This window comes from Alexandromys fortis, unplaced genomic scaffold, assembly GCF_014885135.2.
Source record: "Alexandromys fortis isolate MF-2015 unplaced genomic scaffold, M_Fortis_MF-2015_v1.1 scaffold_271, whole genome shotgun sequence".
NCBI lineage: Eukaryota > Metazoa > Chordata > Mammalia > Rodentia > Cricetidae > Alexandromys > Alexandromys fortis.
In genome coordinates this window covers 60,811-84,632 of record NW_026068156.1, presented here as the reverse complement: position 1 = coordinate 84,632, position 23,822 = coordinate 60,811, and the positions used below count along the sequence as shown (strand labels likewise).

Sequence of the window (23,822 nt, the reverse complement as noted above, 5' to 3'; positions counted from 1 at the left end):
CTGGAATTTGAAACTAAAAACTTTGTGCCACAGCCATAGGAGTGTTGCAAAGTCAGGACCAGACTGCCCCGCCCCCAACACATACACACAATTTGTCATTCTTGTTAGGAATTAGAAGTCATGATAGGACACTGAGAGAAGAGAAGTGTAAATAATAATGTTGGGAAATGGGTCAGTTGGTAAAATGTTACTGCCCACACCTGAGGACTGAGTATGCCCCATAGTGTTCATGTAAACATCTTAAGGGAGTAGGGTTTCATTTTGGCTCACAGTTTCAGGGTGCAGCTCCTTATGGAGCAGAAGTCTTGGCAACTGGTCACATTGTGTCCGGAGTCAGGAAGCAGAGTGGCAAATACTGCTGCTCAGCACACTTTTGCCTTTTTTTATTCAGTCCAGAATTCCAGCCTTTGGGATGATCTGCCCATGTTTAGAGTGGGTCTTTACACCTCAATTAATTTCATCTAAAAGCTTCCTTCATAGACATTCCCCAAGGCTTGTCTCCAAGGTGACTCAGGGTATTAACTATCACAGGAAGAGACACCATCCAGTGGCAGGGATCTGGAGTCAGGATGGGAAAGAAGGGGATACAGGACCATCTTAGTGCTTCCTAAGCAGGATCCTGAACTAGCTGTAGCTCATTCCCTGGCTTCTGCATTCTCCTTGATGGTGGCAGAAACTCGTCCTGTTCTGGGTTGTTTACCCAATGCCCAGCCGAAGTCTTGAGCCACAGAATGAGCGAATATTTGTGTATAGCTCAAGAAAAAGTTGTGTTGCGGGGGGGGGGGGGGGGTCTTAGGGGGCTCTTAAGAGGCTGGCTGAGCATACTGTATAGATAAGTGAAAAGTAGTGTTTCCTTCTTCTGTGTACGTGCCGGATGAGTGGGAGGTGCCTCGAGAGAAGATCACCCTTCTACGAGAGCTGGGGCAGGGATCCTTTGGTATGGTGTATGAGGGCAATGCCAAGGATATCATCAAGGGTGAGGCAGAGACCCGTGTTGCAGTGAAGACTGTCAATGAGTCAGCCAGTCTCCGAGAACGGATCGAGTTCCTCAACGAGGCATCGGTCATGAAGGGATTCACCTGCCATCATGTGGTGAGTCTGGCTGGGGAGGGACAGAGGTTTCCTTTCATGCTCCTTGTTAACTCTGCCTCCACTCCCTGGAGCCACCCAGGAAACTGGGTGTAGACTTATGCCTACCCCCACCCTGTTAAGCCTCCCATCTCCACCTCATCTTTTCCCAGCTTACCTAGAATCAAACTCTCTAACTGTTCTGTCACTTTCTAGGATCTTCCTTCGCTTTCCAGACTTTCCATTGATATTTATATTATTACATTTCTTTGCTATTCTTGCCTTCCCTATAACTCTTAACCACACGGAAGGCCATCGCTTTGTGCCCGCTCCCATTCTTTCTTCTCCCTGAAGCCAAAATAAACCTTCCCTGCCTTTCTGTTCCCAGCGTGAGCACTTTATTTATTGCTGAACCTTATGTTCGTTTATTGTTATAAGGTATATTTAGAGTCCCCTTTTGTGTGACTTGTACTGCAGAGAGGTGAACAAAACTTACTTTGATAGGGTATTCATGACAAACCAAAGAAAGGATTCCATTAGAGCTCTAGCTGATGGACCAGTGAGTATATTGTAGCTTGCAAGATTGTAGGTTTACTTAGAGGAACATGGACAATGTGCATAGGTAGCTGCATCTCCAAAAAGCCCACTCTAGCATAAGTGATAACTCATGAAAACTTGAATTTCAGTTCTCTGCACAACTTGCAGGCACTAGAGAGATGGAGAATCTGTTCTTTCTAGAGATTTTATATGGAAAGGGATGATGGTGGCAGTTTTGAATCTTGTAAATTTTTAGGAAATTTCTTAGACTTGTGAATTGTTTACTTCCTTAGTCTTAAGAAGCTTCCCTCCAGGATGGAATGCTTCAATTCAGAAGAAATTGCTGTATATCATCTCCTAAATACCCTGCTCTTGCTGATGTGGAAGCAAGTTCCTGACCTCCCTCTTAGATATCTATTGCAGGGAAGACATTTCCCAAAATAGATGTATGAAGGGCATATTGGGAGAGTGGTGCTAGGAAAAATTGAAAAAGAGAGAGAAAGATGATTGTGGAGTAAATTTGAGTAAAGTCTTAAAGGATGTGAGACTGAACCATGTGTACATGAGAGGAGACAGGCCAAGGAGAGCAGGAACTACAAAGGTGTGGAGGTAAGAACATGGTTTATATACTGAGGAACATTAAGCGGGTGAGATTTGCTGGGATGTGCTATACATGGGTGGGTCTGTTTGCTTCCCCATAGTAGGGTTGGGTGTGCTTCTTCCAAGTATGGAGTGGCCTGTGTGCTGTGGGCACCAGACAGAGAGTTCATGGCAAGTTGAAATAATACCTGGACCCTCTTTGGGTCACCTTCATGCTCTTTGAATCACTTCCATGCTTGTCCTACAGGTTCGCCTCCTTGGGGTGGTATCCAAAGGCCAGCCAACACTGGTAGTGATGGAATTGATGGCTCATGGAGACCTGAAGAGTCACCTCCGTTCCCTGCGCCCGGATGCTGAAGTGAGCTTCCTCTAAGTCCCTAAGAAGGGCACCTGCTCTTAAGTGTACCAAGCTTGCTAAGTGCAAACCCATATTTTGACTTTGTAACCTTGGCTACTTTCCCCTTACCCTGCAAGAGATAATTTAGATGGCAGCAGAGAGCTAATTGCAACTCTTGTTTTGACTTTAGAATAACCCAGGCCGTCCTCCCCCTACCTTGCAAGAGATGATTCAGATGACAGCAGAAATTGCTGATGGCATGGCATACTTGAATGCCAAGAAGTTTGTGCACCGGGACCTGGCAGCTCGAAACTGCATGGTTGCTCATGATTTTACCGTCAAAATTGGAGGTGTGTCTTGGAATCCTTTAGTGCACACCCACGTGTGTGTGTGTGTGTGTGTGTGTGTGTGTGTGTGTGTGTGTGTGTGTATAGAATGGCAGGGTCTGGGGTTCAGAACTCAGGTCCTCATGCTTGCCTGAAAAGTACTTTTACCCACTTCTGGGCACTTTCCTAGCCCAAAAGTCAACATTTCTCTTCTAGTTCCCTGCCTGTTTCTATCATAATTAAGTAAATAAAAAAAAAAAAACAAATAAATAAAGCACCTTGGGGAGGAAAGAGTTTGTTTCAACTTGTCCATCACTCAGGAAAGTCAGGGCAGCAACTTGAAACAGAAACCATAAAAGAACGCTGCTTGGTGGTTTGCTCTGGCTCGTGGTTAGATAGCCCAGGAATCTCTGCCAAAGAAATGGTGCTGTCCAGAGTGGACTGGACCCTCCTATATTAACTAACCATCAAGACAGGCCCTTTAATGGAGGCTTTCCTCTCAGGTGACTCTAGCCTGTGTCCAGGTGACAGTTAGTACTTCCTAGTACAAGACCGAAGGTTGAGTCAGAGAATGTAGGAGACAGCAGAAGTAGATGTGAAGTGTCTCGATGTCTGCTTGGAGTGTGTAGATAGGATGGGAGGGCCCAGGACAGTGAGGTGTAAGGCTGAGCTGAAAGCCAAGAAGCAGGCATGCAAGTGCTTCATAACTCATAGGACTTGCCTCTCCTCTACAACACCAGTGAAAATCAGGAAGATCCCACAGACTCACCTTCCCCCACACAAACATTAGTTATGGGAGCAAGTAGGGAGGTGAACCTATGTGTGATTCCAAGAGATACTCTTCTACATAACAACAGGAGTCATGCAGGAATGTGACCCAGTGACATTATCCTACATGAACTATATGAAGGAAGATGGGACACGTGTTGTAAGAAGGCCTCTTGGTCATTCTGGCCGCTTGGCAGCTCAGACCCAAAATAACCACACAGAAATTGTATTAATTAAATCACTGCTTGGCCTAGTAGCTCTAACTTCTTATTGGCTAGCTCTTACATATTAATTTAACCCATCTCCATTAATCTGTGTATTGCCACATGGCTGTGGCTTACCAGGTAAAGTTCCGTCCAGTATCTATCTCCGGCAGGGCTACATGGCTTCCCTCTGACTCTGCCCTCTTTCTCCCAGCATTCAACCTAGCTTTCCCACCTACCAAGTTCTACCTTGCTATAGGCCAAGCCAGTTTCCTTATTAACCAATGGTATTCACAGCATACAAAGGGGAATCCCACATCAGACATGATTCATTACTTATGATCCTAAAGACCTTCCTACATTAATGAGAAACCCTGCCCCCCAAAACCCATGTGTGGTGGTGCATGTATCCTGACACTTGCGGAGGTAGAGGCAGGAAGATCAGTAGCTCAATGTCATTCTCAGCAACATGGCAAGTCCTAGGCTGTCCTAGAATATGTGAGACTGTCTCAGAAAAAGAAACAAAAACAGTGGGAACAGGACGGGGTATGATTCTGTATAGCTGCCCTTGTATAGTGGGATGTTACCATGGTGGAGGATACACAGGGGAGAGATGGAGGTGAGCCTGGTTTGTTCAAAGGCAATGAGAAGTGAGATGCATTGGAGAGAGATGTAGAGCCAGAAAGCCTTGGTTGCCCATTGTTTGGGGGTGTGAGCAAAAGACAAGGTCAAAAGGGGACCCTCAACTTTTGGTTTTGGGGTGAGCAGCTGAGTCACGGTAGCAGCAGGTTGGCTGGAAAAAGGGAAAAGGTGTGTTCGGGACACTGGGGAAGGAGTAGGTGGGAAGGATGAATTGTTGAGAGCTTCAGGCCAGACTGTTGGTTCTTTGTCGTTAGGGACCTCTTTTCCCCTTCCTTTACATGGTAGCCCCTATTCTCCATCAACAACCTCAGGTTCAGGCCCCCGAACTCCTTCTTGGGGAATTTCCCTACTCTCTAGTTGTGTTGTGTTGGGTGGAACACTCGATGCTAGGATGATGAACTGAAAAATGTATGAACTGTTTGTTGTCAGACTTTGGGATGACGAGAGACATCTATGAGACAGATTACTATCGGAAAGGGGGCAAGGGCTTGCTGCCTGTACGGTGGATGTCACCTGAGTCCTTGAAGGACGGAGTCTTTACTGCTTCTTCTGATATGTGGTAAGTTATGCATGCATGGGTAGATATGTCTGTACGGGGTTTAAACTCCTGCAGGAGTCCCACGGATGGGGTCAGCAGGAGGTGGTAGAGGGAAGCCTGCCTTCCACATATTGAAATGAAGGTAGTTCTTTCTGGGTCCTTGTGCATTGATTGAGAATGGTTTTAGAAGAATTTATTTATGAATTATGACATAAATTGTTGCAGGTGTGTGTGCACATGTGTGCATGTATGTTCACATGCTGTAATGAATCTTTCTCTATCCCATCATCCAGCTCCCAAATAATGACACAAAGACTTATTAATTATGAAAGCTCAATCTATAGCTTAGGCTTGTTCCTAACTAGCTCTTATAACTTAGATTAACCCATTTATATTAATCTACATTCTATCACATGGCATTAACTCTCTTCTATCTTTTTTTAAAAATTTATTTTTTATTGAAAATTTCTACCTCCTTCCCTCCTCCCACTTCCCTCCCCTCCCTCCACTCCCCCTCCCCTGCCCTTCCCTCTCCAGTCCAAGGAACAGTCAGGGTTCCCTACCCTATGGGAAGTCTAAGGCCCTCCCTGCTCCCCCCAGGTCCAGGAAGGTGAGCATCCAAACAGACTAGGCTCCCACAAAGCTCATCCATGCAGTAGAATCAAAACTCAGCGCCATTGTCCTTGGCTTTTCCACCAGCCTCCACTGTCAGCCACATTCAGAGTCTGGTTTGATCACATGCTCCATCAGTTCCAGTCCAACTGGCCTTGGTAATCTCCCATTAGATCAGTCCCGCTGTTGCTATCCTGACTTCCTTGCTCATGTTCTCCCTCCTTCAGCTCTTCATATGGACCTTGGGAGCTCAGTCCAGTGCTCCAATGTGGGTCTCTGTCTCTATCTCAATCCATCGCCAGATGAAGGTTCTATGGTGATTTGCAAGATATTCATCAGTGTGGCCATAGGATAAGGCCAGTTCAGGCACTCTCTCCTCTACTGCCCAAAGAACAAGCGGGGACATCTCCTTGGACACCTGGGAACCACTCCAGAGTCAAGTCTCTTGCCAACCCTTAAATGGCTCCCTTAATTAATCTACTTCCCTGCTCCCTCATCTACCCCTCCTCCATCTCAACCATCCCATTCCCGCAAACTCTCCCCATCCTCCCCTTCTCCCTTCTCTCTCCACATCTCCCCTTATCCCCACCCCACCCCCACCCCCACCCCCGTGCTCCCAACCCCTGTCTGGCACTCTTGTCCACTTCCAATATCCAGGAGGATAACTATATGTTATTCTTTGGGTTCACCTTCTTATTTAGCTTCTCTAGAATCACGAATTATAGGCTCAATGTCCTTTATTTATGGCTAGAATCTACTTATGAGTGAGTACATACCATATTCATCCTTTTGGGTCTGGGTTACCTCACTCAGGATAGTGTTTTCTATTTCCATCCATTTGCATGCAAAATTCAAGATGTCATTGTTTTTTACCGCTGAGTAGAACTCTAAAGTGTATATGTGCCATGCCTTCTTTATCCTGTTTTCTCTCCTTGTCTCCTGGCTTCTCCTGCCTCTTGATTCCTCTTTTTTTTTTTTTTTCTTTTCTCAGAAATCCCACATATACTTCCTGCCTAGCTATTGGCTGTTCAGCTCTTTATTAAACCAATCGCAGCAATATATCTTCACACAGTGTACAAATATCCTACAACAGTGCACACAGGTTTCCATGTTTCCATTTGGAAGGCATGTGACAGCCTTGGGCATACTTCCTTTTCAGGTGCCTTCTACTTTGTTCTCTCTCTCTCTCTCTCTCTCTCTCTCTCTCTCTCTCTCTCTCTCTCTCTCTCTCTCTCTCTCTCTCTCTCTCTCTCTCTTTCTTTCTTTCTCTGAGCCAGGCTTTCTCTATAGCTTTGCAGCCTATCCTGGAACTAGTCCTTATAGACCAGGCTGGCCACTGCCTCCCAAGTGCTTGGATTAAAGGCGTGCACCCACACTGCCCGACTTCTACCTTGGTTTTTTTAAACAGTGTCTCTCACTGACCTGTAATTTTTTAAATTGGTTAGGTTTGCTGGCCAGAGATCTCGGGATTCTCTGCTTCCCCTGTGCTGGGATTACAAGTGCTCACCACCACACCCAGCTTCTCCCTTACCCCATTTTCATATGTATGTGGTTGTTTGCCTGTGTGTGCACAGCAAGTGTGCCTTCATGCATGTAGAGTTCTGAGGTTGATATTCGAAGTTATCCTTGACTGCTCTTCTACTTTATTCGCTGAGGCCGGGTCTCTCAGTCAAACCCAGAGCTAGTCAAGGTGCGATGACTATTCTTGCTAGTCAGCCAGCTTGCTCTAGGGATCCCCTGTCTCTGCCTTCTGAGGCTGGAATTACAGCTAGGTTACTATGCCCACCTGGCATTTACATGATTTTCTGGGGATTTGAAGTTCTATCCTCAGACTTGTGGGGCAAGCACATGAGCCACTGAGTCATCTCCCCAGCTAGCCCTGCTTTAAACAAAACACACACACACACACACACAGAGTTAGATGTGTGTCTGTGTCTTTGTGTGTGTGTGTTCCGAGGAATATGCCACAGCACATGTGTGGAAGTCAAAGGATAACTTACAGGAGTCACTTCTCACCTCCCACCATATGGGCCCTTGGGATCTAATTCAGGTCATTAGGCTTGGCAGCAAGAGTTTTGCCTACTGAGATATTTTGCTGGCCCCTACATCCAGTTCTTTACATGGGTTTTGGGCACTGAACTCAGGTACTCATACTTTGGTGGAAAGCACTTAGCCAACTGAGCTATTGTTTTAGTCTGTCAGTTGTTTTACTTGGCCAGCCAAGTTCTCATAAGTCAAAAGAGGTATGGATGGATATGTTTGAGAGAGAGACAGGGTGTGTGTGTGTGTGTGTGTGTGTGTGTGTTTGTGTGTGTGTGTGTTTAGTTGACCTCTTTGTTAACTGTTCTCAATTGTTGTTGGCAGGTCCTTTGGGGTGGTCCTTTGGGAAATCACTAGCCTGGCTGAGCAACCATACCAAGGCCTGTCTAACGAACAGGTGTTGAAATTTGTCATGGATGGAGGCTATCTGGATCCACCTGATAATTGTCCTGAGAGACTGTAAGTATAGAAAAGAGGTAGAGAGTGTGATGAGTCTATTCAAAGTAGTTGTGAACCAACACATGGGTGCTGGGAGCTAAACCTTGGTCATCTTCAAGAGGCATAAGTCCTCTTAGTCACTGAGCCATCTCTTTAGTTCCTTAATTTTTTTTAAATACTCCTGTACATACCTGTTGTTCATACATGTGTGGAGACCAGAGGGCAACCTTGGGCATCATTCACCTCCATTGAGACATGGCCTTCCATTGCGTTCCACTCATTTATTCAGCTAGGCTGGATGGCCAGCTGTAGAGTCCCCAGGATCCTCCTACCTCTACCTCCCCAGCACTGGGATTGTAAATGTGTATATTTTTTATGTAGGTTTTAACTCAGGTTCTCAGGCTTGAGGGGCAAGCAATTTACTGACTGAACCTTGCATACCAAATCTTTATAACCATTTTGTGTTTCTATCTGTGTCTTCATGTAGGTGCTTGCATTTGTCTTGTATTTGTGTTTTTCTCTTCACATTCAAAATTTTCTGAACATTGCCCTTTCCTAACTAAACCAGTTTGCAACTGGTTGAGAACTGGGGGGTTTAACCTGTGATGATTAGTTTTAATTATCAACTCGGCACAATCTAGAATTGTCTGGGAGGAGAGCTGTCTCGGTAACATTGGCTGTGGGCATGTCTGTGGGGGATTGTCTTGATTATGCTAATTGATGTCACCTACCACTGTTGGTGGCACCATTTCCTAGGCAGGGGAACCTGACTGCATAAAGTGGAGAAAGCGAGCTGAGCCAGCCAGCACGCATTCATTCTCTATGTGTCTTGTGATGTGACTAGTGCTTTAAGTTCCTCCCGCCTTCCTTCCCCCACTCCCCCACTCTGATGGTCTGTAGCAACTGGAAAGGAGACTGAGCCCCAGGGCAGAGGTCCACAGCCTTTCCCTAGAGGCTCTATTGTAGATATCGACAGTACGATGGCTGCACAGTTGTATCTTGAATACAGTCGTTGGCATCGTGTAGATGCATGGATGAGACCCTGTTTGTTAGCTGTCACTGCTGGGAAATACCCGAGAAGTTCAGCTTAAGGAGGAAAGACTTACTGTGGCTCACAGTTTCAGTCTCTCTCCATGCTCTGGTGAGGCAGAAGGTCGAGGGTGGTAGGATGAGAGCAGAACTGAGGTTGGAGGTAAAATGTACCCCTGAGATTCATACCTCCAATAACCCACTTCCTCCAACAAGGCCCTTCCTCTTAGTGTTCCTCTTACTCCACTGATGGTTTCATCCATTGACTAGGTTAGTGCCCTCATGATCCAAACACTTCCCCAGAGCTGTACCTGGAAACGTGTTGCATCAACAGCTCAGTGTTTGGAGGCATCTAAGAAACAGCATTATACCCTGTGACAATAAAACTTTATAGACACATGCAGGGGGGCCAGATTTCATTCAAGGTCTGAAATTTGCTGTAGGTCAAGTTACATGGGAGAAAGGAAAAGGTCAAAATGCAAATGGAAGTCCTTGGTTCCTGTTCTTAATGTTTTAGACTGAGTAAAGTAGAAGCCTGGGGCTCTTGGAGAATCTGTAAAGATGAGGTCTGGACTCTTGTATGATGTTAGGTGCCAGTGTACCTCAGTCCTGTAAATACTGCAGAGCCCACCAGGCTGGTTCTATGACTAAGGCCCCTCCTGACATTTTTTTTTTGATATATGAGGAGCCGGCTCCCTATGTTCAATGCATATAGCTGTACCTGCCAGCGCTTAAGGATACCAGCCCTGAAGAGTCTTTAAGTCTAGAATGACTGTTGGGTACAGGTAAGCCTCAGCAAGCAGTTCCAGACAGGAGCGAGACATACCGGTAACTCCTGAGACACAGGAGACTGGGGATGTGTAGGGGAAAAAACGATGTACAATACAATGCCTGTCCAGCTCCTCACCTCTGTTACCATGGTAAAACCTGACCGCAAGCAATTTAGGGGAGGAAGACTTGGATCACTAATGGGGAGGTCAAAGTAGGAAGCAGCTGGTCAGGTCACATCTGCAGTCAAGGGCAGAGAGAAGTCTGTGATCTTTCTTTGTTTGCTCTCAGCTTGCTTTCCACATTCTCGTGAAGTTTAGGAGGCCCTGCCCAGGGTGTAGTGTTATCATCCCAGATCCAGGTCTTGCCATATCAACTGACAACCATGACAACCCCCACGGGCATGTTAGCATTCCAACCTAATCTAAACTTTCCCTAGTTGGGGCCCTTTCCCTGGTTGACAGCTTCTTGGCTCCACTGTTATTTTCTCCTCCCCTCTCCCACCTTTTTCTTCCTCCCTGCCCATTCCTTCCTTTCCCAGTCTTTTCCTTTTCTTTCCATTTCCCGTTCTTTTTTCCTTTTCCTCGGCCCTACCTCTTCCTCCACTGAGCACTGTCCCTCTTTGTCCTTTTAATTTAGAGGCACTGGTCTCACTAAGTTGCCCAGGCTGGTCTGAAAGTCACTCTAATGTGACAGGCCTTGAATTTATAGTCGTCCTACCCTAGCCTCCCGAGTAGCTGAGATGACAGGCCTGTACTACCAAGTCTTGCCGGCTTGCTTTTCATAGCCATCTTCCAGTCCCACTAGAATTGTCAGTCCAGCCTTGACTGCCATATGTGCAGCCACAGCCAAGGCAAGGAGTCTACTACTTGGATGTGGTCTATAGTGGGGCGGAGTATGAGGGAGCTGCTTGGCTTGGCTGCATATTGAGGCTCATCCACCCTGGTTCTTGTTCCTGCAGCACTGACCTGATGCGCATGTGCTGGCAGTTCAACCCCAAGATGAGGCCAACCTTCCTGGAAATTGTCAACCTGCTGAAGGATGACCTCCACCCCAGCTTTCCAGAGGTTTCCTTCTTCTACAGCGAAGAGAACAAGGCTCCCGAGAGTGAGGAGCTGGAGATGGAGTTCGAGGACATGGAGAATGTCCCCTTGGATCGGTCCTCTCACTGTCACAGGGAAGAAGCTGGGGGCCGGGAGGGAGGGTCCACTCTGAGCATCAAACGGACCTATGATGAACACATCCCATACACCCACATGAACGGGGGCAAGAAGAATGGGCGTGTGCTCACCCTGCCCAGGTCAAACCCTTCCTAACAGCGCCTGCTGGGGAAGAACTCTTTCTCTTTTAAAACTCTTCTCTAGTTTGACCGCCTCCAGGAAACTCAGGATTATCAGGACTCTACCCAGATGTGAAACTGAGCTCAGAGATAGTTCATACACGTTTCTGTTTGTCTTTTGACCTAAAAATACACACGTGTGATTGCCAACCCTGCAAGCCAGTGGAGGGCTAACTGTGAACCTAGAGGGGTTGGGCTTTCCACGGACACGTTCCCCTCTCCCATCCACGGTTTCAAACCAGGATATTGTTGTTGCTGTTGTTTTCCTCGTAGGCTGAAAGAATGCACCTGTTTTTACAGGCATTTTTCTTTTCTTGCTAGTGTCTGAGTTACAGTTAGTTGTCAAGGACAGAATTTATTTATGGAACACAAGTAAGAAAGCTAAGGAGAGAGAGAGACGGAAAAAAACAAAAAACCCAACCCACAGCACCCTGTTCTACAATTACATGCTTTGCAGGGTTGGGCTTTGAGAAGATTTTATTAATCTGAGAGAGGGGCTTTATTTTAGCTTTGTTTTCTTCATTCACAAAATCAGTTCCTCAAATTGACCAATAGCTGCTGCTTTCATATTTTATTTTGGGAAAGGGTGTGTAGTCCTCTGTGTGTGCTTCTGTTCACACCTGTGTGTGTTTGTGTGCGTGTCGCGTCCAGGCTAGAGATCACAGGGTGGGGTGGGGATTGTGTGTGTGTGTGTGTGTGTAAAACATTATCTGGACTGATGCTTGGGGAATTTATTGGCTCATGAAGCTCCTGCTGCTTGGAGTGGGTGACCTCACCTTGTCCTTCCTTCTTAGGGTCTCAGCGTCTGTACCATCTAGAGATGCTTCTCGGTCATTTCAGAAGTCGTGCTCAGGTGTCTTCTTTCCCTCCCTTTGGCAATGTTTTCCAAAAACTGAGGGAGGACCATTTGGTCTGGATTCATCAAGGGTGTTTGGAAGACCAAACAAAGCAAAGGACACACACACACAAGTACACACACCGGACAGAAGTAGAAAGAAGTCAGATAATAATTTTGAGAATATATTTGTAACATATTTAATGCTTAAGGAATCTCTGGCATGAGCCTAATAAGTTATTATTTCTTTGGGGGCAGAGGAAGTAGTGGGCACACCTGCCTGTGTAGGGAGACAGGAGGGAATGGCCTCTTGTGTTTGGTCTTTGAAGCACATGTTTTTTGGGGAATTATACCACATTAGCTGCTAGCCCTTTAGGACACTGTGAGGCCTTGTGGAGTATATGGGAAACTGGATTTTTGACTGATTCTTCTAGCAAGTTGGACTGGATGTCTCTTGCTTGCATACACTGGTGGTCCTGGAGCTGAGCTGGCCTTCCAGAACACCTGTGTTCATCTTTGGGTTTTTCTCTGCTCGTGTACCTCACCTCTTCAAGGCCTACTTGTTGCTCAGTCATTGTATAAACACAGAAAACTCATCCCAAAGACCAACGGCACAGGAGGACTTTGAGAACACTAAGCAATATAAGGAGATGCCCCCTTAGGATAGCAGTTGGTCTCCTCCCCCGGGGGACATCGGCTGTTCTCCACACTAAACTCCCACAGCTGCTCTTGGTTCCCAGGGACCTCAGCTCGGGCAGGTGTGGTGCCTGAGTCTCTTTCTCAGGTGCTAATGTTTCAGTCCCTAGAGACTACAGTCTGGAGGAGAAGACATCAGAGACTTTCTTGCCACCACCAAGAACTCCTGAAAGGATGTGAACCCACAGCTTCCTCTCTTTGCATAAAACTACAGCTGCTCAAGTAAAAGAAGCAAACAGCCATGGTGAACTCATGGATCGGGGCTCAGAATCCTCTCACACGTTCTTCCCTGCCTGTGTTTCCCCACGAATATCTGATACCTTTCTTCTCCTCTAAGAGATGCGAGATAAAGACACAGTGTCCACCCCCAAATCCTCCTAATTCTTGGTTGAGAACACAAGTAGACACAGATTCTGATTGCCAGTTGCTGTCAAATTCATATTAGAAAAGCGACAGATGTAAAATGTTACCAGGGAACTCGGTGGTTGGTACAAGAAGAAAGTCACGGTTATTTTCACCCAAATCACTTTGTAACTAGAGGGTTTGTGCATCGGTGGAAGACATGTAGGTCTGATATTTGTTGTTTCTTTTTCCTTTTCACAGTAAATTTGTAGTGGTCAGATGCTACACTAGCAGGAATTTCCACATTTTTCTAATTCAAAAGGTTTTCTTATATTACTGGGGAAAGTATTTATTTTAATATATAAAATCACTCTTGAAAATCACTTTTGTAAAAAAATGGTGTGCATGTAAATTTTTTTTATCAAGGAAAAAATAAAAACAGGTGAGTGTGGGTCATGTTTTTATTTCTCTCAGCACAGTCTACCTCAGTGTCTTGTTAGGATGAGGTTCAGTCCCAGGCGTCGAGGCTTTGGAATTCTGGCTGGATCGTGCTCTGAGTTGGGGAGCTGTGTACCAGCTGATTTCCGAATGCCACAGACTAGGAAGAACTTTGAGGGAGGGAGTTGGAATGAAGTTAGAACCTTCCTGTGAACATGGATTCTTCTCTTCGCTGGTATTCTTCTGAGTGTAACCGTATACAGCTTTTTGTTGATGCACACTCCTCACACAAGCCGTGCTTCAGTCCGTCTTGATTTAGCCTCTCTGTGAGGTCCTCATGTTCAGGTCTTTTGGGGAGAGGTAATAAACTACCACCGACAGCTGTCACACGAAATCTCCCAGACATGAATGCAAAGGCACTTTGAGTTCTCTGACCGTTATTTCTCAGCTCTTTTCAGACCTGTGAGGCTTTGGGTGTCTGAGGGCACCTCCTATACAACCAGCCAATATGAGGGCATTTGGGGGAAATCCTAATCCAAAACCCATTAGTTTCTTGAACATATTTTGAACAATAAAATAGGAGCCCTCTGCTAGGAATTGGTTGCCCTCAAGCTGACACTGTTTGGCCTTGTGCAGTTTTGGGAAGTCTGGAAGTCAAGGCAGGGCCAGCATGGCCCCTGTTTTCAGGCTTCCCATTTCTTACTTCATCTTGGGGCACAGCCCTTGAAAGTTCACTCTTCTCCATCTTCTATGGAGAGGTGTACCAACTTGGGATGACCCTATCAAAAAGGACTTCACCAATTCCATTTTGATATCTAATGCTGCTGGGGAGGGAATAAGCTGTTGAGTTATGAGACTCATTTTGGCTTCAGAAGATATTAGCTTTGTAAGAAAAGAATCTTGGGACCTAGAAAATCGTGGCTCTCCCGAGAGTTTGTAGTGATGGGTGAGAGGGGAACAAAAGAAACAAAACCAGGATACATTGACACTTCGCTGTGTGTTTTGGAAGATGTCTCATCATTTTAAAAGTCTTTTTATGATGGTGAAAGTCACACAGCCATTTCTTCCAGGATAACAGCAGATATGTTTTCTGTCTGGTTCAATGATAGCAAGCACACACCAGGAAATGTTCGTGTTCTGGAGCCCTTCTAGATGCTTCCTGTCGTTTGAAGCTAACTGGATGGGAAGAGCACTAATGGTTTTCTGGAGTTAGGCTGAGCACAGTTTGGGAGAATGTGGAGATGGGCAGGGAGAGCTGCATGTCTATTTCTGTGGCTTTTGGGAGTGATGTCACCCAACACAGGTCATCCTTACTATCTTACCAGGACAGATAGTCTACCATGCAGAGTGATTAATTATGGGGTTAAGGACTATAAATTTATTTGAAGTCCACCATAACACTGGCCAGTGAGCAGTATCACTGTGCAAGTCTAGTTCATACTGGCAATCTTAGCAAATGAGTGGCTGTCATTCTACCAAAGGTTTTTCTAGTTCCTGATAGGTGAATGTGTTCTGGATACCAGCTGGTGACTTCATGAGAACATATAATCTTCAAAAATTATAGTTGTTTTGAACATGGAAAAGAAAAATGCTGATTTTGTGTAAATGACACACATAGGGTAGAGCCATTTTAAAAAACCTTCCAGAATGTTCCTCAGAATATGAATTTACACAAGAGATGAGGTTGTGAAGTAGGAATAAATGATTATCCCTTGCTGTTTAAACTTTTAAGAGACCATGACTGAAGGCATATTTATCCTCAGGTGGTCCTCAAGAAATAGAGATCCGTGAGTATTTGCGCTTACTTGATGCCAATCAAGGTTCAGAATCAGTCTCTGGTCAATTTTTTATCTATATGTGAGCCACTAAAAAAGCAAAACAAAAACTTGTTAAAAACTAGATTATGAACCTGGGACCCATGTTATCATTTGAGAAGGAAGGACCCTAATGTGTGTGTGTGTGTGTCTGTGTGTCCATGCACATGTCCAGGAATGGCTTGTTTGGTCCTTATCCTTTGTATCAAAGTTGCTGCTCCTTGCCCCTTTATGTGCCTGGGTAGCTACACCCCATATATCAGCAGTGTGGGATCAAATGTGCCACAGTGCTGTAGAAAACTCAGAAACTCAAAACCCACCCAAAACAGTGATGTTTTCTTTTAAGAGCCAAGTAGCATCATGTACAGAATATGCCTTCTTTGTGAGGGGAGGGGAGGGGCTGAAATTGTTCTGCATGTACAATACAGGCTAATTACTTGTTTATATTAAAATTTGGAATAAATTATCTGAGACTTTTTTTTTATGTGGTATCCAGGTTGGTCTGGGTGGAGTTGTGACTTTGAAATTTATTAAATGAAAACTTGGGAAATTGTGAGTTATTTGTGTGTGTGTGTGTGTGTGTGTGTGTGCGTGTGTGTATGCAGATGCACATGTGTGTTAGTGCTCATGTGTGCAAGTGCAAGCATATGTGCAGAGGACAGCTTCAGATATTGTCTCTCAAGTGCTGTCCACCATTATTTTTGAGACAGGATTTTTCATAGCTGACCAGCCAATGAACTCCAGTGATCTGCCTGCCTCTGCCTCTAGTGCTGGGGTTGTAAGCACATGCCACCATGGGTGACTTTTTTTTTTAATCCAAATCTTTTTTATTTTTTTTAATTTATTAAAGATTTCTGTCTCTTCCCCACCGCCGCCTCTCCTTTCCCTCCCCCTCCCCCAATAAAGTCCCCCTCACTTGTCAGCCCAAAGAGCAATCAGGGTTCTCTGCCCTATGGGAAGTCCAAGGACCACCCTCCTCCATCCAGGTCTAGTTAGGTGAGCATCCAAACTGCCTAGGCTCCCACAAAGCCAATACGTGCAGTAGGATCAAAAACCCATTGCCATTGTTCTTGAGGTCTCAGTAGCCCTCATTGTCCGCTATGTTCAGTGAGACCTGTTTTAACCCAGGCTTTTTCAGACCCAGGCCAGCTGGCCTTGGTGAGTTTCCGATAGAACATCCCCATTGTCTCAGTGTGTGGGTGCACCCCTCGCGGTCCTGAGTTCCTTGCTTATGCTCTCCTTCTGCTCCTGATTTGGACCTTGAGATTTCAGTCCGGTGCTCCAATGTGGGTCTCTGTCTCTGTCTCCTTTCATCGCCTGATGAAGGTTAATATTCAGGCGGATGACTATATGTTTTTCTTTGGGTTCTCCTTCTTATTTAGCTTCTCTAAGAACCCGAATTATAGGCTCAATGTCCTTTATTTATGGCTAGAAACCAAATATGAGTGAGTACATCCCATGTTCCTCTTTTTGGGTCTGGCTTACCTCACTCAGGATAGTGTTTTCTATTTCCATCCATTTGCCTGCAAACTTCAAGAAGTCCTTGTTTTTTACTGCTGAGTAGTACTCTAATATGTATATATTCCATACTTTCTTCATCCATTCTTCAATTGAAGGGCATCTAGGTTGTTTCCAGGTTCTGGCTATTACAAACAATGCTGCTATGAACATAGTAGAGCATATACTTTTGTTGTATGATAAGGCCTCTCTTGGGTATATTCCCAAGAGTGGCATTGCTGGGTCCAGGGGTAGGTTGATCCCGAATTTTCTGAGAAATGGCCACACTGCTTTCCACATGGGTGACTTTTTTAATGTTGGTTTTTGGGCTTAAACATTTAAAGGGGACTAACTGGTGCTAATAGCCATACTATAATGTAAAATGCATTTAGTACAACTTCAGAGGTCCCCATAGTCTTTCACAGTCTCAAGACCCCCTGAAAGTCAAGTCTCTTCTTAGACTCATGGCAGTCTCTTAGCTGTAATCCCCTGTAAAGTCAAAATCAAAAAGCATATCACATACTTTTAATATACAGTGGCACAGGATATACATTACCATTCCAAAAAAGGAAGAAAGGGAGGATAGTGAGAAAATACTGGATCAAAACAAGACCAGAACCCAGCTGGGCAAACTCCACACTCTGCATCTCCCTGTCTGAGGTCAAAGCGCTCTTCAGATCTCCAGCTGCTTTTTGCTTTATTTACTGTAACATACTTTTCACTCTTGGGTTGGTTCCACTTCCAATCTGAAGCCTCCCTTGGCAGGTATGTCATGACTCTGGCATCTCCAACACCTTGGAGTCTCCGATACAGTCCAGGTTTCACCTTCATAGCTTCATGAAGTGGCCTCTCTGGGCCTCCATGAAGGGATACCCTGACATGCACCTGGCTTCAGCAGCTTTCCTTAGCTGTAGAAGGAGATTCCACACCCCATTTCTTATATTCTTTCTTGACTCTAAAGCCAGAACCAAGTGGCTGAAGCTGCTTTTTGCTGGGCCCGGAACTTGGCTGTCTTTTTCAGTTACGTCTTATTAGCTTTCTGCTTTTCATGGTGTCTTCACTGCTTAAGATTTCCTTTGATTCCTTTTCACAAGTTGGAAGCTTAGGTTGGTGGAGTCTTGCCCTGAGGTCACCACTCCCTTATTCCATTTATCAGCAGGCTTTTCTTTAAACTTTTTATCTCTTTGAGGACTGGATTCATCTCCAACACGACATTTCCTGGTGTTCCTTAACTCCTCAAAACTATGTATTTTGTATTTTTTCCTTGCTCAGCTTGCTCCTTTTCATTATAGATCTGTTTAAGACTGGTCATTAATACCCACACAACACATCTTGGAAAAGCAGTGCAGACTGTCTTGAAATCTCTTCTGCCAAGGCCATCAATTCAAAACTCTTCAATTTAGCTTCAGACAGATTTTTAGGACAAGGGCAAAAAGAAGCCTCATTCTTTGCCAAAACATCACAAGAATGGTCTCTAAGCCTCTTAACCTCTGAAACTTTTTTTTGAGCTGGGCTTTCACAGTTCAAATCACCTTGAGCACTGTCTTCCATGCTCCCACTGGGATAAACCATTAAGTCCCACCTAAAGTATCCAACCATTTTTGTAGTCCAAAATCCCAAAATCTTCCATATTCTTCCCACAGACATCTTGGTCAATCCTATCATAGCAATACCCTAGTCTCTGGCACCAATTTCTGTCTTAGTCACTGTTCTGTTGTTGTGAAGAGACACCATGACCAAGGCAGCTCTTATGGAAGAAAGCATTTAATTGGGAGCTTGTCTACGTTTCAGAGGTTTAGTTCATCATCATCATTTCAGGGATTGTGACAACATGCAGGCAGGCTCCTGGAGCAGTAGCTGTGAGCTATGTCATGATCAGTGTGCAGAGCAAGAGACTCTGGGCCTGGAATAGGCTTTTTGAAACCTTAAAGCCCACTTTCTCCAATAAGGCCACACCTAATTGTTTTAATCCTTTCAGAGTGTCACTGCCTGATGACTAAGCATTCAAATATATGAACCTTGGGACCATTCTTATTCAAACCACAACACAAGCAATGTGTAACTCAGGTCTTGGTGCTTGGAAGGTGTGATGACTGATCTTGGTTGTCCTTATAGATTGGTGGTTGATTGGCAAGCAAGGGGAAGCACTCTGTGGGCAGTACAATCCTTAGGCAGGTAGGCCTGCTATATACAAATAAGAAAGCTGAGAGTCAGCCAGTAGGCAGAATTTCTTCATGGTTTCTGCCTCAAGCTCTTGCTTTGAGTTCCCTCCTTAGTTTCCCTTGATGATGGACTAAATGAATTCTTTCCTCACCAGTTGCTTTTGGTCAGAGGGTTTATTATGGCAAAAAAAAAAAAAAAAAAAAAAAGCAAGCACACAAGGCAATCACTTTACTCACAGAGCCATCCCCAGCCCAAAGTAGTGAGCTCTGAGAGGAGACTTACAGATCTTCAGCACAGAAAACTGGAAGTTAGAATTTTTTTGCTTTCTTATTTTTTATTTTATGTGCATGGATGTTTTGCCTGCCTGCATGGTCTGTACACCATGAGTGTGAAGTGCCTGTGGAGTCCAGAGGGTTTCATATCTCCTGGACTCCAGTAGGAAGCATGGTTGTGTGAATCTATAACCCCAGTTTGGAATGGAGGTGGAGACAGACAGGTGATGGCAGCAGAAGTGGTGAACTTCCACTCAGTCAGACCCTGTCTCAAGGCACTAAGTTGGAGCCTGAGAGAAAAGCCATGTGACATTGTACTCTGGTCTATGACTGCATGTGCATAGGTGCAAACACCTGAACATTCTTGTTTGTGTACCAGACATACCAAGCATACATATGTATACAACACACACACACACAAACACGCGCGCACATTTTTAACTTTCTGAGGCTTTCAGTGAGACATAATTTCACATGATAGTTTTCACTGTGTAACAAACATATCCAGATAGTGGCTTAAAACATGATACTGTTTGTGTGTATATGTGTGTGATAATGTTTGTGCTTGTACAGGCACACATGTACATGTGAGTATGCATACATATGTATGTATGACTACAGGTATGTGGAAGCCAGGGAACAACCTTTGTGTTGTGGCTTAGGTGCTGCCCTGACTCCTCCTATCCTGAGACAGTCTCTCTGTCCCAGAACTCACCATGTAGGCATGACTGACTGGCCAGCAACTTCCAGGGATGCATTTGTTTCTGCCTTTCCAGTGCTGGATCACAGTTTGTTTGTTTGGGATTAATTAGTGTTCTATTGTGCATGCATGTATGTGTATAAGATATGAGAGTGTATGTGGTGGAGTGTGCTTGTGTGTATGCAGGCACTCATGCAATTGTATGTGAAGTATGGGGGCCAAAACACAACTATGAGTGGGTTTTTATGTGTGTGTCTATCTACTTTGTTATTTTTTAAAAAAATATTTATTTTAATTCTGTGTGTATGCATGTGTGTTTGTGAGTATATGTATGTGTGAAGAGGGTGTTGGATCTCCTGTAAATGGAGTTACAGGCATTTTATGAGCCATCTGGAACCAAACATGGGTCATCTACAAGAGCAGCAAGTACTGTTGTGACAAAGCCTCTTGTTGGTTCTGGGGGTCACTGATTAAGCTGGATTGGCCAGTCAGTGAACCCAGGGCTTTTCCTATCTCCCGCTTCCTGTCACTAGGATTGCAAATGTGCATCACCATGGCTGGCTTCTTCGTTGGAGCTGAGAGATCTGAACTGAGGTCCTCACGCTTGTGTTGCAGACACTTTACTGACCCGCCCATCTCCGGGGCTTTGTATCTCAGATGTTTCTTATCAGTCATCAGTTGTTGCACAGCTGGGCTGTATCCACTTCTGGTTTACTGTGAATAGCACTGCTTTGAAACTGGCAGTGCCGATGTATAGTCTTTGAATTTCTTTTAGCTTGATTCCTTTTGTTGTGATAAAATAACCTGACAAAGAAAGCTTAAGAGAAAGGGTTTATTTTAGGTCAGAATTACAGGCTACAATTCATTATTGCAGAGAAGTCACAGCAGCAGGAGCCTGAGCAGCCAGTCACATTTCATTTGTGGTCAGTCAAGAGTGAGAAGAGAGTAAACGCATGGGTGCTGTGAGCTTGTTTGTGTTCAGCTTGATTTCTCAAGTCTTCCACAGCCCAGGACTCCTGACTAGGGAATGGTGCCTCTCATAGTGGGCAGGGTCTTCCTACCTCAATTAACTTAAGATGGCCTCCCACAGACACGCCCACATGTTAGTTCACTTTAGATGTCCTCATTGAGGTGTTCTTCCCCAGTGAGTCTAGGCTGTGCTTGGTTGATAATTAAAGCCCTAGCTGTCACAGATGAGATTATTGTGACAAATATTTTCTTTTCCTTGCACTACTAGGCATAGAACCCAGGGCCCTATGTATGTTGAGCAAAATACTTTGCCTTTGATATATCTCTGTCTCTATATCTATCTATCTATCTATCTATCTATCTATCTATCTATCTATCTATCTATCTATCTATCTATCTATCTATGTATCTATCTATCTTCTGAGATATATCCAGAGCCCTGCATCTAACTTTCATTTCTTATGTCTTGAATTGCTTGTGCCTTGAGGCTTTTGCTGGTATAGCTGAGATTACTAATCTTCCACAGGTCACTTCAGGTGTTTCTTTAAGGTTCCAAGTGGGAACTAAGTAAGTGTCAATATTCAAACACTTTCCAAACCTGTACTTTGTGGTATTTGTTAGTAACAAATACTTGCTTACTTTCCCTAAAGTGAATCATATAACCAAGTCCAGACATCCCTCTCTCCTCCTCTTTTCTCTATCTTCCTCCCCTTCTCTCTCCTCCCCCTTGGTGTGTGTGTTTGTGTGTGTGTGTGTGTGTGTGTGTGTGTTTACCTGTGTGCTAGGTAGAGGGAGTTTGGGTGGGGAAAGTTCAAAGCATAGGCATTGGCCCTGCTCTGGTGAGAGCTCTCTTGACTATATCATAAAAGGGAAAATGACATGTGGAAGTATTTGCAAGAGGAAGGGATCACATAACAAGACCAGAAGCCAGAGACTGGGGATGGGAAAGAGTCTGGCTAATTTGTAATAACTCACCACATGAGTGTACAACTTACCCCTGCACTGGGAGTCACACCAGTGACTTAATTATTTCCCACAAGTTATCTTACAGCTGTTCTTCATCAGCTGCTAACTCACTCCTGTAGCTGAGTTCCAACAATATGAACTTGGCTGTGCTGTGTACAGTGGTGTCAACAAGGTGACACTCAGGATCTTACATTTGAAGACCCCTTAGGGGCCCGTGTTATAATCGGCACACAGGATACTACTACTGTGCATGTTGTCATTTACTGTGCTGAAGCTGTGTGACTTCAGTGAACTGGAAGCCATGAAGGATCCATTGTAGTAGACTGTAATGAGTACAGCAGAAGGTATGGAGTGGCTGCTTTGGCAGATCCACTGTGGTGTACATAAAGGCTGCTGTCATGGATAAGTCACTGTAATGGCCTCTTTTATGAATGTACCAGATAACGTGGTAGATAGATCATGTCTTAGGGTTTCTATTGCTGTGAAGAGACACAATGGCCATGGCAACTCTTACAAAGAAAGCATTAAACCGAGGTGGCTTGCTTACAGTTTCAGAGTGTTCAGTTGATGATCACCATGGTGGGGAGCATGGCAGTGTGCAGGCAGACATGGAGATGGAGGAATAGCTGAAAGTCCTACATCTTGCAGGCAACATGAAGTCGACCGACTTTCACACAGAGCAAAACTGGGACAAAAGAGACCACAAAACTTGCCCCACAGTGACACACTTTCTCCAACAAGACCATACCCACTGCAACAAAGCCACCTCTTAACAGTGCCACTCCCTGTGAGATTACGAGGACTAATTACATTTAAACTACCACATTCTACTCCCTAGCCCCATACGCCTGTAACAGTATTATAATGCAAAATGTATTTAGTCCAACTTCAAAAGTCCCCATACGCTATCACAATCTCAACAATATTTTAAAGTCCAAAATTCAAAGTCTGTTCTGAGATAAATGCAATCTCTTAATTGTAATCACCCATGAAAATCAAAATAAAAACCCAATCACATACTTCCAACGTATAATTGTACAAGATATATATTATTAGTCCAAAACACAGGGAAGGGAGCACAGGGAAGAAATATGGTACTAAAGCGAGACTGAAAACCAGCTGTGCAAATTCCAAACTGCATCTCCATGTCTGATGTGAAAATGCTCTTCAGATCTCCAACTCTGTAGTCAGAAAAATGACACAGAGACTTATTATTAATTATGAACGCTCAGTCTGTAGCTTAGGCTTGTCCCACTAGATCCTCTAACTTAAATTAACCCATTGCTATTCATCTACATGTTGCCACATGTTTTGTGGGTTTTACAACTACTCCTGCGTGTGTTTTCCCTCTGCTGCTGGTGACTCTTTCTTCTTTTTTCTGTCTAGATGTCCCTGCTATACCTCCTACCTAGCTATTGCCCATTTATCTTTTCTTTTTATTATTAAAAAAAAAACCAATCTAAATTCCCATTCCCTTTATCCCAATCATCCCGTTTCCCAAGTTCCCCCCAACCTCCCCTTCTCACTTTTCTCACCCCATCTCCCCTTACCCCCCTCCCACCCCACCCCCAAGATCCCATTTTTTGCCTGGCAATCTTGTCTACTTCCCATAAACAGGAGGATAGCTATATGTTTTTCTTTGGGATCACCTTCTTATTTAGCTTCTTTAGGAAATCAAATTATAGACTCACTGACCTTTATTTATCTCTAGAAACCAATTATGAGTGAGTACATCCCATGTTCATCTTTTTGGGTCTGGGTTACCTCACTCAGGAGAGTGTTTTCTATTTCCATCCATTTGCATGAAAAATTCGAGAAGTCATTGTTTTTTACCGCTGAGTAGTATTCTAATGTGTATATATTCCACACTTTCTTCATCCATTCT

At 44.6% G+C, this 23,822-nt stretch overlaps 1 protein-coding gene across 3 annotated transcripts in view; it reads left to right on the top strand.

Annotated features, from left to right (window-relative positions):
- Positions 1-15,836, top strand: part of Insr (insulin receptor) — a 144,487-nt gene extending 128,651 nt beyond the window's left edge. For all 3 annotated transcript variants that reach the window (XM_050127343.1, XM_050127342.1, XM_050127341.1), the window contains 6 exons: positions 848-1,092; positions 2,453-2,563; positions 2,733-2,892; positions 4,911-5,040; positions 7,996-8,130; positions 10,868-15,836. In XM_050127343.1, the coding sequence (XP_049983300.1) occupies positions 848-1,092; positions 2,453-2,563; positions 2,733-2,892; positions 4,911-5,040; positions 7,996-8,130; positions 10,868-11,222 (1,136 nt within the window). In that variant the 3' untranslated portion in view covers positions 11,223-15,836. The remainder of the gene's footprint in view (positions 1-847; positions 1,093-2,452; positions 2,564-2,732; positions 2,893-4,910; positions 5,041-7,995; positions 8,131-10,867) is intronic.
- The last annotated feature ends 7,986 nt before the right edge of the window (positions 15,837-23,822 follow it).